Genomic DNA, 14,523 nt, shown 5'->3' with positions numbered 1-14,523 from the left:
GGATGTGGACCAACAAGACGTGGTCAGGAGGTTTCCTGCCAAAGGTGCTTCTGTTGTGGGAAGTACAACCGTTGCTCAGAAAACTTACTTCACAAATTCCAAATGCCTTTGTTGCAACAAAAAGGAACATACCAAAGCGAGATATCGAATTAAAGAAACCGTAAAGTGCAGGTGGACTCAAAATTGTGATAAACACCATAAACGCTTAATCGAGGTCACATCACTGGCAGAGAGTGAGAGAGAGCAGCCCTAACAATGAGCACAGCAACAGCTCTGAAGACAATACAACAGCTGAAGTCTTACACATCCAAGAGGTAAACACGAAAAGCAGCAATCTTTATTCAGCTGAAAATAAACAACGAACCTCTGAAAATGGAGCTCGGCATAGGGGCTGCAGTGACTCTAATGCCATTTCATTTAAAGCAATGCTTGCTACCACACCTGGTGAAAAAAAACTGAAGTAATACTGAGATCTGTTACTGGAGACAAAATCAAGGTGTTTGGGAAATGTACAGTCAAGGTACAATACAAGCAACAAAAACACTATCTCTCTACATTATAGATACCCAGGGACCAGCGCTTTTTGAAAGAAACTGGCTACAACACATTCCCTAGTCTGGCTTGAAATCGGTTGATCGACTAATAGAAATATTAATGTCAACAAATGAGGTTCTGAAACACAGTGGGCAGTTTAAAAACTGCTGGTTACAGACAGTGAAGGAGGGGGATGGGGGTTATTGAGGAGTTTAAAGTCTTTGTAGTCTGTGCACCACTATACAGTAGCCACAAACAGGTGCCTTATAGGACTTTGAGGCCATAGAGACTTTGTGGTTTGCTGACCTTAACTGTGAGGGAGTAATGCTGTATTGTGTTGGGGTGGATGAAGCTCTCAGTATCGAACAAGCAGCTCATCTCGTGATCATTTAGTTCAATGTCCATCATTGATCTGGCGAGTTGGTGAGGTCTACCTTGATTCAGCGTGATGGAGGCCAATGTTGAATTGCAGTCAGAATTTGTAGATGGTGTTGAGTGTTTGAGTGTTCAGTCCCAAGATGGGAGCATCAAAGATGGCGGCTCCCATGGCCTGCACATGTCGCTGCTGGGTTTAGAGGGCAACTTGGATTTATATACCTTTGCATAATTCCCTTTCTTTTCGCACCTAGAGCAAACCATGTCTTTTGCCAGGCAGCGTTTTCTAGGACCCTTGTACAAGCCACAGAAGTAGCACTTTGGGTGCTCGCACTGTACAACGGTTCTGGTTGGGTCGCTGGTGGGATGTGACGGTGTTCCGGAGGCTTGCGGCCCTCGCACGTCCCAAGATGGTGGTAACCATGGGGCGGTCTCATTGTCAACTGAGTAGGTGTCCATATTTTGGAGGGCCACCTCAAGTGTGTGTGCTAGTTCGACTGCCCTCTATAAGTTGAGCTCATCCTGGTCCAACTTTCTCTGCTGGATATAGATGGATCTGATGCCTGTGACTTAAGTGTCTCTGATCAAGTCCTCCGTGTTCACCACAGGCATCATGACCTTACACTCTGACAGCTTGTAAGGCCCGAAGGTACTGGTTTCCCCAGGTCACTGTTTTCAAGCGCTGGCTTTTCAGTATTTCAAACGCCTCTGGGTACAACTCTGTATCATCGATCATCGAATATACTAGGGCCCGACCGGGAATATAGTACTGCAGTCTATCATTCTCTGATTGAATGATAGTAGAAGAGGCCAGCGGGAAATGCTTCAAAGCAATGCAGCCAGAGTTTGAAGCTGTTGGATGGGTCAGCCAATTGTCAGTCGAGGCCCAGCTTTTCTAGTTTCAAAATCTGCTCCATTATTTAAAAAAAACTTAATAAAATTGATGCATCATCAATTACTTCAAAAGACTAGAAGTTATATAGAAACTGATAGGCTTTTATTAATAACAGAATGGAGCCATGTCCATGTATACATGGTTAATATCAACAATTCACGTCTCTTTGTCTTTCTCTGGCATTCAAGGATTGCCTTAATGAATGGGGAATTGGGTACAAGAAATAAATGGAATGTTAAGCACTCAGTATTTTTGGAAATTAATTGATAGGTCTATGAATAGATTTCCAAATATAGTTTTTGTTTCATCTTTAATGAAAATGATTAATGTAAATGTGTATGTTCACATCTTGAGTGGATAAACGCATGCACATTTTTTTTCACTACACTCCACCCCCATATAATTGAGATCAGAAAAAGTTATTAATTGCAAAACTTGATCTTTCCAAAACTGTCAAATTCTTTTAACATATTAGTGAATTCAATAGATTCAATAGTAGCAAGATTCAGTTGCTAAATATCTTTTACTTTAAGGTTAGTTATATATCAAAGTAGCTTATAGCTCCAACATGATATTTTGATTACGTGCAGACAATTAAAGTGCCACACTGGTTTATAATTTGTTCAAACAAGTGATTATGATACACTTGCTATTTTATCTGTTATTTTTCATAGCCCTTTTGTTACTTCATAGTCCAGCAACAATAGAAATTCACCAAAACAGTGGTATCTTACAACAATAATTTTTATTAATAGCTATGACTATTTAATATATATTTGTGCATGTATGTCTATTTGTCTGTTCTCCATGCAAATCAATATGGAGCACTTTAGAAATGTCCAAGTAGGTTCGGTCAGGGTAACATTTGATGCTGAATGTCATGGCCACATTGAATTTAACCTTTATGGCCATATGAAGTTCAAAAGTGATTTTTGACCAGCTTGCACTGACTTGCATTACTGTTTACTATAATTGTGGTAACATTTAATGCTGAATGTCATGACCGCATTGAATTTAACCTTTATGATCATATGAAGCACAAAAGTTCAAAAATAAATTGAACTTGCACCAGGGCCACCTCAATTAGTCACCGTGCTGTGCATCAATCTACATTGAGAATAAAAACAAATGGCCCAAAAAAGTGAAGCAACATTGGCAGAAGCTCTTCACGAGCCCCAAGACAGCAGAGGAACATCGATCTTGCCTTACTGTTGATAATTCTAGACATGGAAAGAGCAGGCAGGAAAAAACAGAACAGCAGTGAAGTGCCCATCTCAGTGCTTGGGTCTCCAAAGAGGCAAGGTGCAGGCAGCAGGAAACAGAACAGCAGTGATACGCCCACCTCAATACTCAGGCCTCCAGACAAAGAGCAGGCAGCAGGAAACTGAGGAACAACGGCAAGCCCGCTTCAGGGTTGATGCTGCCAGGCATTCCATGTTTCAACCATTTAGTCAACAATTGATTGTTTTATTTCACGGGCAATGCCTGGTATCCTGCTAGTTAATAAAAATATAACATCTTATTTAAATCTAAATTTAACCCCAACTTTGTCATTTAAGAGAAGGTTGGATATGTATTGGATGTGAGGGGGTTGGAGGGTTATGGGTGGAGAGTGGGAGGGGGGAACTAGTGGAGTTGTTCAAGTGAACCAGTGTGGATTCGAAGGGCCGATATGGCCTGTTTCCGCACAGTAAACTGTTTTATGGTGTGTGGTTATGAGTCCAGAGGACCCCAAAAACCAGCAGCAACAGAAATTCACCAAGACAATAGTTACTTAAACAAAAGTTGCCTTTAATTTTTTTCAAACATAATAAGATAAATCTTTAACTTATTACTATTCATTTAACCTAACTTGATCCTTTCTAATTCTAAGCGGACATATATTTAATATGTATGTGTTCAGGAAAGTTCTTTGTTTCATTGTCCAATCATTCACTTTTCACTTCCAAATTCACTGGTATCAGGCAATTTTCATACTGTGTACAGAATGTAACATTTATGATCTTCACCAGGCTCTGGTGCATTAACTTAAATTGTTACTGCAAAGGAAGGTCTTTGTTGGTTTCAGAGAGATATACGTTGTTCGTTATTCGTGGTCTCATTGGAAGACCACAGTCATTACGAATTGGAAACAACATCTCCTCCTCACTGATCATCAATACAGGCACACCCCCAGGATGCATGCTTAGCCTACTGGACTACTCGTTATATACCCATGACTGTGTGGCCAGGCACTATTCCAGTGCAATGTACAAGTTTGCTGATGACACCACAGTTGTTGGCAGAATCACAAACAGCGATGAGAAAGCGTACAGGAGGGAGATGGACCAATTTGTTGAATGGTGAAATGACAACAACCTTGTGCTCAACATCAGCAAAACCAAGGAGATGACTGTGGACTTCAGGAGGGTGTTAGGAGAACACGACCCAGTCCTCATCGAGGGCTCAGTAGTGGAGAGGGTTAAGAACTTCAAATTCCTGGGTGTCAATATCTTTGATGATCTGTCTCCATGTTGATGCAATCATAAAAAAATGCTCACCAGCGGCTATACTTTGTGAGGAGATTTGGTATGTCACTGAAGACTCCCGTAAACTTCTATAGGTGTACCATGGAGAGCATTCTGGCTGGTTGCATCTCTGCCTGGTATGGAGGCATCAACTCTCAGGACAAGCATAAACTCCAGAGGATTGTTAACTCGGCCTGTGATATCACAGGTGCCAGTCTTCACTCCATCGAGGACACCTACTTGAGGCAGTGTCTTAAAAAATCAGCCTTTATCCTAAAAGATCCCCACCACCCAGGCCATGCCCTCTTCCCTCTGCTACCATCAGGGAAAAGATACAAGAGCCTAAAGCTGTGTACTCAGCAGCACAAGAGCAGCTTCTTCCCCGCTGCCATCAGCTTCCTGAATAATCAATGAACCAAAGACACTGCCTTACTTTTTGTTCATTATTATTATTTTATTTTTTATAGTAATGTCATAAGATGGTTATAATATGTATGTTTGCTCTATGATGCTGCTGCTAAACATTGAATTTCACGACTTGTTCATGACAATAAATTTTGAATCTGATTCCATTTGAATAGACGTCTTCTTGAGTAAACATTCATTTTGTTACAGTATGTCAATTGAACAATAATAATGTTTACAGTTTTGAACATGGGTGTCTTTGCATCTGTTAAAAAGGTTGTTAATTGTGAGTGTCTTTTCCTGATCTAACCCCCAAAGTAATTTCACTGAAATGTAACAATAAAATGAAGATTAAAAAACAATTACAGAAGCCTGTAACACGTTACATTCTGAGGATGAAATGTGTTGTTAAAATTTTTGCACACGTTTATACCTTGTGGATGTTCCAGCAAGTTAGCCAGAACAGGGATAATTCTGAATGCTATAAAAGGTTAACAGATATAAATAAATAAAGACAGAGGAAATTATGAAACACTTCTTTAAAAAAAGTAATTAAAATTACTTGTCCTGTTATGCAGATTCAAGCTTGTGTGGACTATTAGGAACTAAATTTAAGAATGCTGATTGTGTATAAATGCTCCATGTTTACCCAAATAACATTGAATGTTAATTTAATGAATAGAATGTAATGTCAATTCCAAATTTCACAAATTACTTAAAGTATTCTACTGATGATTCTGAGGGGACTCTCTTTTGCCTCTGCTTGCTCTGTAAGAGGCACTTCAAGCAATTTTTAGCGATGGTGAATTTGTCTGCCTTATGGCAGGCAAAAGCAAATTCCCTGAAGTATTGCACTGTTTTTATTGCATGACAATAAATGATTCTTGAATGTTTTCATGTTCCTTTAAATACACTTTCAAGTCATTCATTTTAGACCCAATCTGTTGTTCGCTCCATTCTTGTTAGGATTAAAGCAGCTACAATGTGCAAGTTTTATTGTGTTGTGTAATACTCTTAAGTTTCAAATTGAATCATTTTTCTTTAGTTGAAATTAATAGTAAAAAATGTCATGTGAGTTGTTGGAAAATATGTTCTTGTCTAATATATATTGATACTTGATATTATTTTTCTGTCAGTTGAACTATGGGACTGCATAAAGCTTCTGGATTTCTACTTAACGTGAATCGCAAACTGGTGATGTAGCCCTGATGGTTTTATTTCTGGTTGATGTGATTTGGGTGTTCTTGGAATATGCTGGAATTAAAATTAATTCAGTAAGTTTCTTAATTCCCTGTGATTCTCAACTGTTGTATTTCAAATCAATAAAATGTAATCTTGTATCTGGGATTGTATCAATAGTTATATATGGGAATCAAAAATTGAGCAACTTCACTTGTTGCGTGCAGTCTCCCATTGTAATTAATGCTCATGCATTTCTTGGAATTTTTATGGTCTTAAATCAAGCTGAATAAAAGTTTGCTGTATAATTCATCAGTATTACATAACTTTTTTGGAATTGAAAAACATTTTTATGCTCCTAGTTGCAGCTGTTCAGGTCAAACAAACCATATGGTTCATCTCGTAGTATCATTCGGAGAATTGGCACCAGCCTCCCTCTTAAGCCTTGTCCTAGAGTTCACTTTCAGGTAAGACAAATAAAAAACAATCTTTTATTATAAATAAATTATCTTGGTAGTGTAAACAAAATACTGGTCATAATATAAAAGTTAGTAATATGAAGATTTTTCTTTTTAAAGTATTGAACTTTAATAGTAGTTGGAGTAAGTATTCTTACGGGCCCAGAGGACCCCAAAACCCAGCAGCAATAGAAATTCACCAAGACAAATGGTTACTTAAACAAGAGTTACTTTTAATTATCTTTAAACATAAAATCAGGATCAAACTTTAACTTATTACTATTAACTTAACATAACCTAACTTAACCCCCTTCTAATTCTAAGCGCACGTGTATATAATGTGTATAAGTTCAGAAAAGTTCTTTGATTCAGAGTCCTCAAGTTCACTGTGCACAGAATTTAACATTTATGAATTTTTACCAATCTGTGGTACTTAAAGGTAATTGGTTAGCACTCAGGAAAGTTCTTGTTGGTTTCAGAGAGATATTTGTTGCTCGTTGGACACACACATACAAATTTATTTCCTCCGATCAGCTACTTCAGTGTCTTGCTGAAGAAATTTGCCCTATCAGGGTTTTCCAAATGATAATCTATTCTTCTGCAGGTCACCACAGACTTCCTTTTGATTCCCTTATTTCAGGTGAAACACTGTAGCCAGCCATTTCCTCTTGCATGGACCACAAGGGTTTCCAACAGGCTGAACTCAGAATTCACAACCCATCTTCAAAATTGGGTTTTTCTCTCTCTCTTTCTCTCCCTCTCTTCCCCCCCTCCCCCCACATGACCTTCTTAGAACAGCTGTGACAGATTATGTTATATTTTATATTGTGTATTGATATGTTTTAAAGGAGATAAATTGTGGCAGGTTTTCTTTTAGTGTAGGTCATATATAAACATTTCAAAACAGGGCTCACCCACAACTGATTCCTTCTGAGCAGCCACTTCAGTGTTTTGCCAAAGAAGCTTGTCCCATCAGGGTTTTCCAAATGATAACCTCTTTCAGGTCACCACAGAGTTTCTTTTCGTTTCCCTTATTTCAAGTGAAACATTATGCAGCCTGTCCTCCTCTTGTATGGACGACAAGGGCTTTGACCAGGCTGAACTAAGAACTCACAATCTGTTTTCAAAATGGTTTTTCCACAAGTTTTCCAGCTTGTCCTGTTCCATTCCCAGCTGCTGCTGAACTGTAGAAATGAATTCTCCCTCTCCCTCACAGAAAACCACATGACCCTCTTAGAACAGCCAACTGCACTCAGACTGCAGCTCCAGACCTAATCTTCCAAGTTCGTTCATCTGTTTAACTAATCTGAAACGATCTTTAATTTATTTGCAAGAATGTTTAGAACAATATGGGATATAAGGTGAATTGGGATAAAAATGAAATATTACCAATTTCTGATGCAAATTATGATCAGTGTAGACAAATTACTAAATTTCATTGGACTGATAAAGTTAAGGATTTGGGTATAATGATTGATGTAAATATTCAATCATTGTATAATTTAAATTATGTACCATTAATGAAAAAGATTAAGGCTGATTTGATTAAGTGGAAGGATTTACCTTTGTCAAGTAAATTGTATTAAGATGAATTCCGCGAATTCAGTATCTTTTTCAGTCAATTCCTTGTTTACTTTCGTTTTTTTTTCAGGACTTAAAGTAGTACGAGAATTTTTATGGAAGGGGAGGTTAGCTAGAGTAGCGATACATAAATTGACTTGGAAGTATGCCTTGGGAGGTTTACAATTGCCTCATTTTCAAAATTATTATGAAGCAGCTCAACTAAGATTTATTAATCGCATGTTGAATGTTTCGTATCCTTCTATTTGGGCTAGGGTAGAATTGACTAGTATTTCAGAACCTTACATCATTTCATATTTAAGTGGAATTCTGTTTTATTACAGAGATGTAATGTACCGATTTTAAAACATTTGTTAGAGATTTGGACTAAAAGGAATTTATTGATAGATACGAAAGGTAAAATATTGCTTCAGGCTCCAATATCTAAAAATAAATTGATTCCTTTTTCGCTGAAAAATAGATTTTTAAAAGAATGGCAGATTAAAGGAATAAAGTTGTTGTAGGATTGTTTTGAAGAGGGTAAATTTTTATCATTTAATCAACTTAGAGAGAAATTTGGAATTTCAGTGAATTCTTTATTTGTGTACTACCAAATTAGAGCACTAGTGAAAGATAATTTTGGAAGAGAAATTAAATTCCTAAGTTAACGAAATTTGAATTTTTGATTTCTCATTCAATAAATAAGGGTTTTATTTCTGAGATGTATGCATTGCAAGATACTATGGATAAAATAAGTTTGGGTAAATCTAGGATTAAATGGGAAAATGACTTAATTTGCAATATTAATCAGGCTGATTGGGAGACTGTGTTTTGATGGTGTGACTAAATTGCTTAATGTAAGATATAGTAAATTATAATTTTTTTCATCAGTTGTATCTAACCCCTGAGAAATTGAAAAAATATGGATTTAGTAATTCAGAAGTGTGTTTTAGATGTGGATTATGTGTAGGAACATTTTTATACTCAGTTTGGCTTTGTGATAAGGTTCAACCATTTTTGGCAAAAATATTAGGGAATTTCTTCAAAAATTGTTTTAAGATTAAATTTTTACTAGATTCAAAAAAAATTTTGTTGGGTTGTACTGCCCTATTTAGTGATTTGGGGTTGGACAAGTTTCAGTCAGCTTTTCTTTGTCTGGTATTGGCTGTAGCACGTAAATGTGTCGTGATTTCATGGAAAGATGAGGTTGAGGTGAATGTAACTCGTTGGCAATAATGAGTTGAGGTCTTGTATTTATATGGAGAAAATAACATATAATTTGCATGATAATTATTACATTAAGATGTGGTCGCCATATTTGAAATGTATGAGTTTAGTAATATATTAAATTGTTGTATGTGTTTTTTTTAATGATGTTTTTTGTATGCTTCCCTTGCGGGGTTTGCTGAGGGTGGGTGGAGGGGGGTGGGTTAGTTGTAGTTTTTCATTTTTATATTATGGACTTTGTATAAGTTTTTTCTTGAAAATTTTAAATAAAGTATTTTAAAAACATACCTATATTCATTATAAAATATAACATAATCTGTCACAGCAAACTGCAACCAGGAAGATTGCGGCACCGGACCCAAACTTCTGAGCCCGTTCATCTACTGCTTTCAAAACAATAATCCCATTACTCCACAGCATGTCCAATTAACACCTACTTGTGAAGTCTCTTGAGCTCGGGTTCTTCTATTTGCATCTCCTTATGAAAACCTTTAGCAAAGCAGTTTTTATTGCACTGGACCTGGGGTGTCATTTTAAATGAGATCTCTTTTGTGAAGTGTTTGTTTGTGACCTACACTACTCACACAATCTATCTCCTTGAAAAACATATCCATGTACAATATAAAATATGATATAATCTGTCATAGTATGCACGACAGAATTTCCATATGGAAAAGCTAGTTCTTAATTTTGAAGAAAAAAAAATCAGATTTTAATGATTGGAGATTAAAATATTCATCATTTGTAGAGATTTTGAAATAATATTCCTATGGTTTTTTTGTGTAATTTTCATTTCTAAAGGCTTTCATGTGCAATTTTGGCTATAGAAGAACCAGTCAAGGAAATATTTTTAATATTGAATTTGTATGTTCCTTTAAGTTCCTTAAGCCTTCATTGAAATAAGTTTACCTGAATTTTGCAGCTAGTAGCAAATGATGGTGCTCACCTTGAAGAAAGCTATCCCCAAATATCCATATAAAGGTTATATTGATTTCATCTTTCCCTATGTTAATTTTCACACTGGCTTCAACGGTGGCAAATTTCTAGTGTCCAACAAGTGTGATGTCTGCAACAAATCAAGTTGAGGAATTCCCACAGACAGCAAAACATTCAACAAATGAACCCTAATCTCAAATAATTCTAAACACTTTTTTACAGATACACAATAAATATTGGCTCATGAAATTAAGACAGAACAGAAATATCACAAATAAGAACATTTTTGCAAAGTTAGAGTTTTAATATACTTATTCTGAAACTCATCAAAATTCATTTATCAGGCAACATTCATATAGCATTGATTATGGCTTGCATTCCATTTAAAAACTCTTACAATCAGAAAGCATGATATATCAATAGCTTTTAATGTCGTACTGATTCATAAGTAGTTGATCTTCTCAAATCAATAATTTCAAATTGATTCCATCTGCAAATGTTGGAACAGTAATGTCTTGCAAAAATAATTTTACTTGCAACTTTAGGATTTTAATATTTTATACCACGATTGGTGAAATAAGCTGTACCTGTAAACTTTTTATTACTTTGTGGGGACTGATGAGGGGCTGTGGGGAGAGAGTGGGGCAATGGGATCAGTGTAGGGTCCGACAAGGGGTTGTGGGGAGAGACTGGGGCAGTCGGATCAGTTTGGGTATACAGTATACAATTTCCTATACATTAGCTAGCGATAGCTTTTTCTAAATTGCTGTAGATTTGCTCGTGGTAACTGAATAATTATGGGACCGTGGACGTACATGAAGTCAAATGTCCAATCGAACATTATATGGTGCATGACTATATTTGATTATATGTTTTCTGGTAGCTGAAGAATGCAAGCCTGCTCAGTGAATGAAGTTATCAGTGGAATAGAAGTTGTTTACATTGCTGTATCCACAAGGGCATTTTCAAAATAATTTTGTTCCATAATAGTTGTGGAAATCTTCAGCTACTCTGTAGCTAAGATCCAAAATAATGCACTCAGCTGTTTTTGAACACAATGTTGTTTTTTTTTTTATTACATCAAGGAACTGAATAATTTATTCATGTTAAATAATTTTGATCAGATTTTTCAGGACTTAGAAGTTGCTCAAAATTCAGCCGAGGTATCTTCTGTTGCAGTTGCTTCTCTGGCTGATGTAGGTTGGATTGTTGGTGATCATGGTGATTCAGTTACTAACCTGAGGTATGTTTGAACATTTTTCTGTGACTGAACATCCATTTTTATACTACATGTACATAGTTTTAGTTTTGTTGGCCATTATAGTTTTCAGCCAGGGTGCGAATATAGCAATGCTTCAGGTAAGTCTCTTAATATGGTTGTCAGCACATTGCACTGAACTATAGTACCAATTTTGGTAATTTTTTTGGTTTAGTGTACAATGTTTGTCATGTAAATTTACAGTTGCTCTTTAAATTTACATCTAAGAAATGCTGGTTATGGTGACGTTTAATAAATAATTTAAATAAAGTCAAGATGAAAATATACCTAATATCCACAATTTCTAATTCCAGTGCTATGATTCCCAACCTTCCACTCATTGTTAAATTGAGATTATCCCAAAATTTCTCTTCTACATTATAACTGGTGGCATGCCTTTACAGCATCAGCGATTAGGACCTGGGTTCGAATCCTGTGTTAGAATGTTCACCCCATGTATGTGTGGGTTTTCCCCAGAGGCTCCAGTTTCTTTCCACCATTTGAAACATACTGGGGGTATGTCGCCCAGACCTTTTGTCTGAAATGGTCCTATTACCGTGCTGTATGTCTACATTTAAAATGTTTTTAAAATTTTTAATTTAAATCCTGTTTGCATTTCACTTAAGTGCACGTGTTGGGTCCATTTCAACAAGTTTAATGTTATTGTCAGATTATGTTAAGGTACAGATAGTCCCCAAATCACGACAGTAATGGGGACCAAAGGGTTGGTTGTAACTCAGGTTTGGTCATGACGGACAATGGGGATCTCGGGCTGCCGAGGGGAAGGGGATTTTGGGCTGCCATGGGGAGCGGGGACCACTGTATAAAGTACTTTAAACACAAAATATGTACCTGTACAGTAGTTTTAATAAAGATTTATTTTAAATTTTGGTTGTATATACAGGTGGACGTAACTCGTGTAGGTCAGAAGTCGGCGACTATCTGTGTTGCCGTTTCTTTCCAACATCTCAAATTCCACTACCCTCCTAAAATCCTAGATTTGTATTTGTCCCCTATTCATACCATCTTTCTCGTGCTGACAGTGCCATTGATTGTCTCAGTTTAAATTTCTCTCTTGTCTTGATGGTGTAGCTTTACTTCAGGGTTAAGACCTTTGTAAAACCCTCATTTGACCAAGCTTATTTACTTCTGCTAATGTAGCTGCTTGTAAGATTGTTTTCTTTTAAATTAAATATGCCTTGAATTTTTACTTTATTTCATTTTCAACAATAGAACATCGTCTGAACCTGTTTTAACATTTGAGACAAATTTAATTTGCAAAATATAAATCAAACTTTTATTTAAAAAGCCAATAACATTTCAGAGCTAAGCTTTTTATTTTAAAATCTTTCTTCTTTGGCTTGGCTTCGCGGACGAAGATTTATGGAGGGGGTAAAAAGTCCACGTCAGCTGCAGGCTCGTTTGTGGCTGACCAGTCCGATGCGGGACAGGCAGACACGATTGCAGCGGTTGCAAGGGAAAATTGGTTGGTTGGGGTTGGGTGTTGGGTTTTTCCTCCTTTGCCTTTTGTCAGTGAGGTGGGCTCTGCGGTCTTCTTCAAAGGAGGCTGCTGCCCGCCAAACTGTGAGGCGCCAAGATGCACGGTTTGAGGCGTTATCAGCCCACTGGCGGTGGTCAATGTGGCAGGCACCAAGAGATTTCTTTAGGCAGTCCTTGTACCTTTTCTTTGGTGCACCTCTGTCATGGTGGCCAGTGGAGAGCTCGCCATATAATACGATCTTGGGAAGGCGATGGTCCTCCATTCTGGAGACGTGACCCATCCAGCGCAGCTGGATCTTCAGCAGCGTGGACTCGATGCTGTCGACCTCTGCCATCTCGAGTACCTCGACGTTAGGGGTGTGAGCGCTCCAATGGATGTTGAGGATGGAGCGGAGACAACGCTGGTGGAAGCGTTCTAGGAGCCGTAGGTGGTGCCGGTAGAGGACCCATGATTCGGAGCCGAACAGGAGTGTGGGTATGACAACGGCTCTGTATACGCTTATCTTTGTGAGGTTTTTCAGTTGGTTGTTTTTCCAGACTCTTTTGTGTAGTCTTCCAAAGGCGCTATTTGCCTTGGCGAGTCTGTTGTCTATCTCATTGTCGATCCTTGCATCTGATGAAATGGTGCAGCCGAGATAGGTAAACTGGTTGACCGTTTTGAGTTTTGTGTGCCCGGTGGAGATGTGGGGGGGCTGGTAGTCATGGTGGGGAGCTGGCTGATGGAGGACCTCAGTTTTCTTCAGGCTGACTTCCAGGCCAAACATTTTGGCAGTTTCCGCAAAGCAGGACGTCAAGCGCTGAAGAGCTGGCTCTGAATGGGCAACTATTTTAAAATACAGACACTGCATAACATACAATCTGGGTCCGTAAATATGCCCTTAATTAATTTTTATATTTAAATTTAGACATACAGCACGGTAACAGGCCCTTCCGACCCATGAGCCTGTGCCACCTAATTACACCCAAATAACGTAGAACCCCATATGAATTTACAAATCACTCTAAAATCTTGATGTGAAATGAAATTTGCTTTTACAGAATTTATGCATAATAAAATATTTCCAAAATGGAAAAGAAACAACATTGGCATTTCACTTTTAGTCACTCAATACTGAGGGATCAGAAGATTTGAATTTGACATCACTGCATTGATTAGATTAGCAGTCACATCCAAATCCTTCTTTTATCATGCCCTCTCCACCTCGAGGACATGCGAGCTGATGGCTCAGAGTGCCACACTGATGGGTTCTTCTGCAAGGTGTTTTCTCTGATTTGCTGAATTGTGGTAGTCATGTCCAACTTCCTAATGTAATCTCTTGGCCATTATTCCACTTCTACTAAGTCAATGTTTTAAACCATTACCCACCAAACTCTTATGCTGTTAATCCAAAGCGACTTCATCACCAACATCGAAGTACTCGAGATGGCAGAGGCCGACAGCATCGAATCCACGCTGCTGAAGATCCAACTGCGCTGGGTAGGCCACGTCTTCAGAATGGAGGATCATCACCTTCCCAAGATCGTGTTATATGGCGAGCTCTCCACTGGCCACCTAGACAGAGGTGCACCAAAGAAGAGGTACAAGGACTGCCTAAAGAAATCTCTTGGTCCCTGCCACATTGACCACCGCCGTGGGCTGATATCGCCTCAAACCGCGCATCTTGGCGCCTCACAATTCGGCAGGCAGCA

General features: G+C 38.0%; 1 protein-coding gene across 5 annotated transcripts in view; it reads left to right on the top strand.

Annotated features, from left to right (window-relative positions):
* Window positions 1-14,523, top strand: part of mtfr1 (mitochondrial fission regulator 1) — a 43,122-nt gene that overhangs the window by 3,040 nt on the left and 25,559 nt on the right. For 2 of the 5 annotated variants that reach the window (XM_069921379.1, XM_069921378.1), the window contains exons 2-4: window positions 5,853-5,910; window positions 6,258-6,362; window positions 11,201-11,319. In XM_069921379.1, coding sequence (XP_069777480.1) covers window positions 5,860-5,910; window positions 6,258-6,362; window positions 11,201-11,319 — 275 coding nt within the window. In that variant the 5' untranslated portion in view covers window positions 5,853-5,859. Of the gene's footprint in view, window positions 1-5,852; window positions 5,991-6,257; window positions 6,363-11,200; window positions 11,320-14,523 lie in introns of those variants that run through there. The other 3 variants (XM_069921377.1, XM_069921376.1, XM_069921380.1) reach the window with 2 other exon arrangements.

This window comes from Narcine bancroftii, chromosome 2, assembly GCF_036971445.1.
Source record: "Narcine bancroftii isolate sNarBan1 chromosome 2, sNarBan1.hap1, whole genome shotgun sequence".
Lineage (NCBI taxonomy): Eukaryota > Metazoa > Chordata > Chondrichthyes > Torpediniformes > Narcinidae > Narcine > Narcine bancroftii.
Note: the sequence above shows the minus strand (reverse complement) of the source record. Positions and strands in the feature narration are given on the sequence as shown.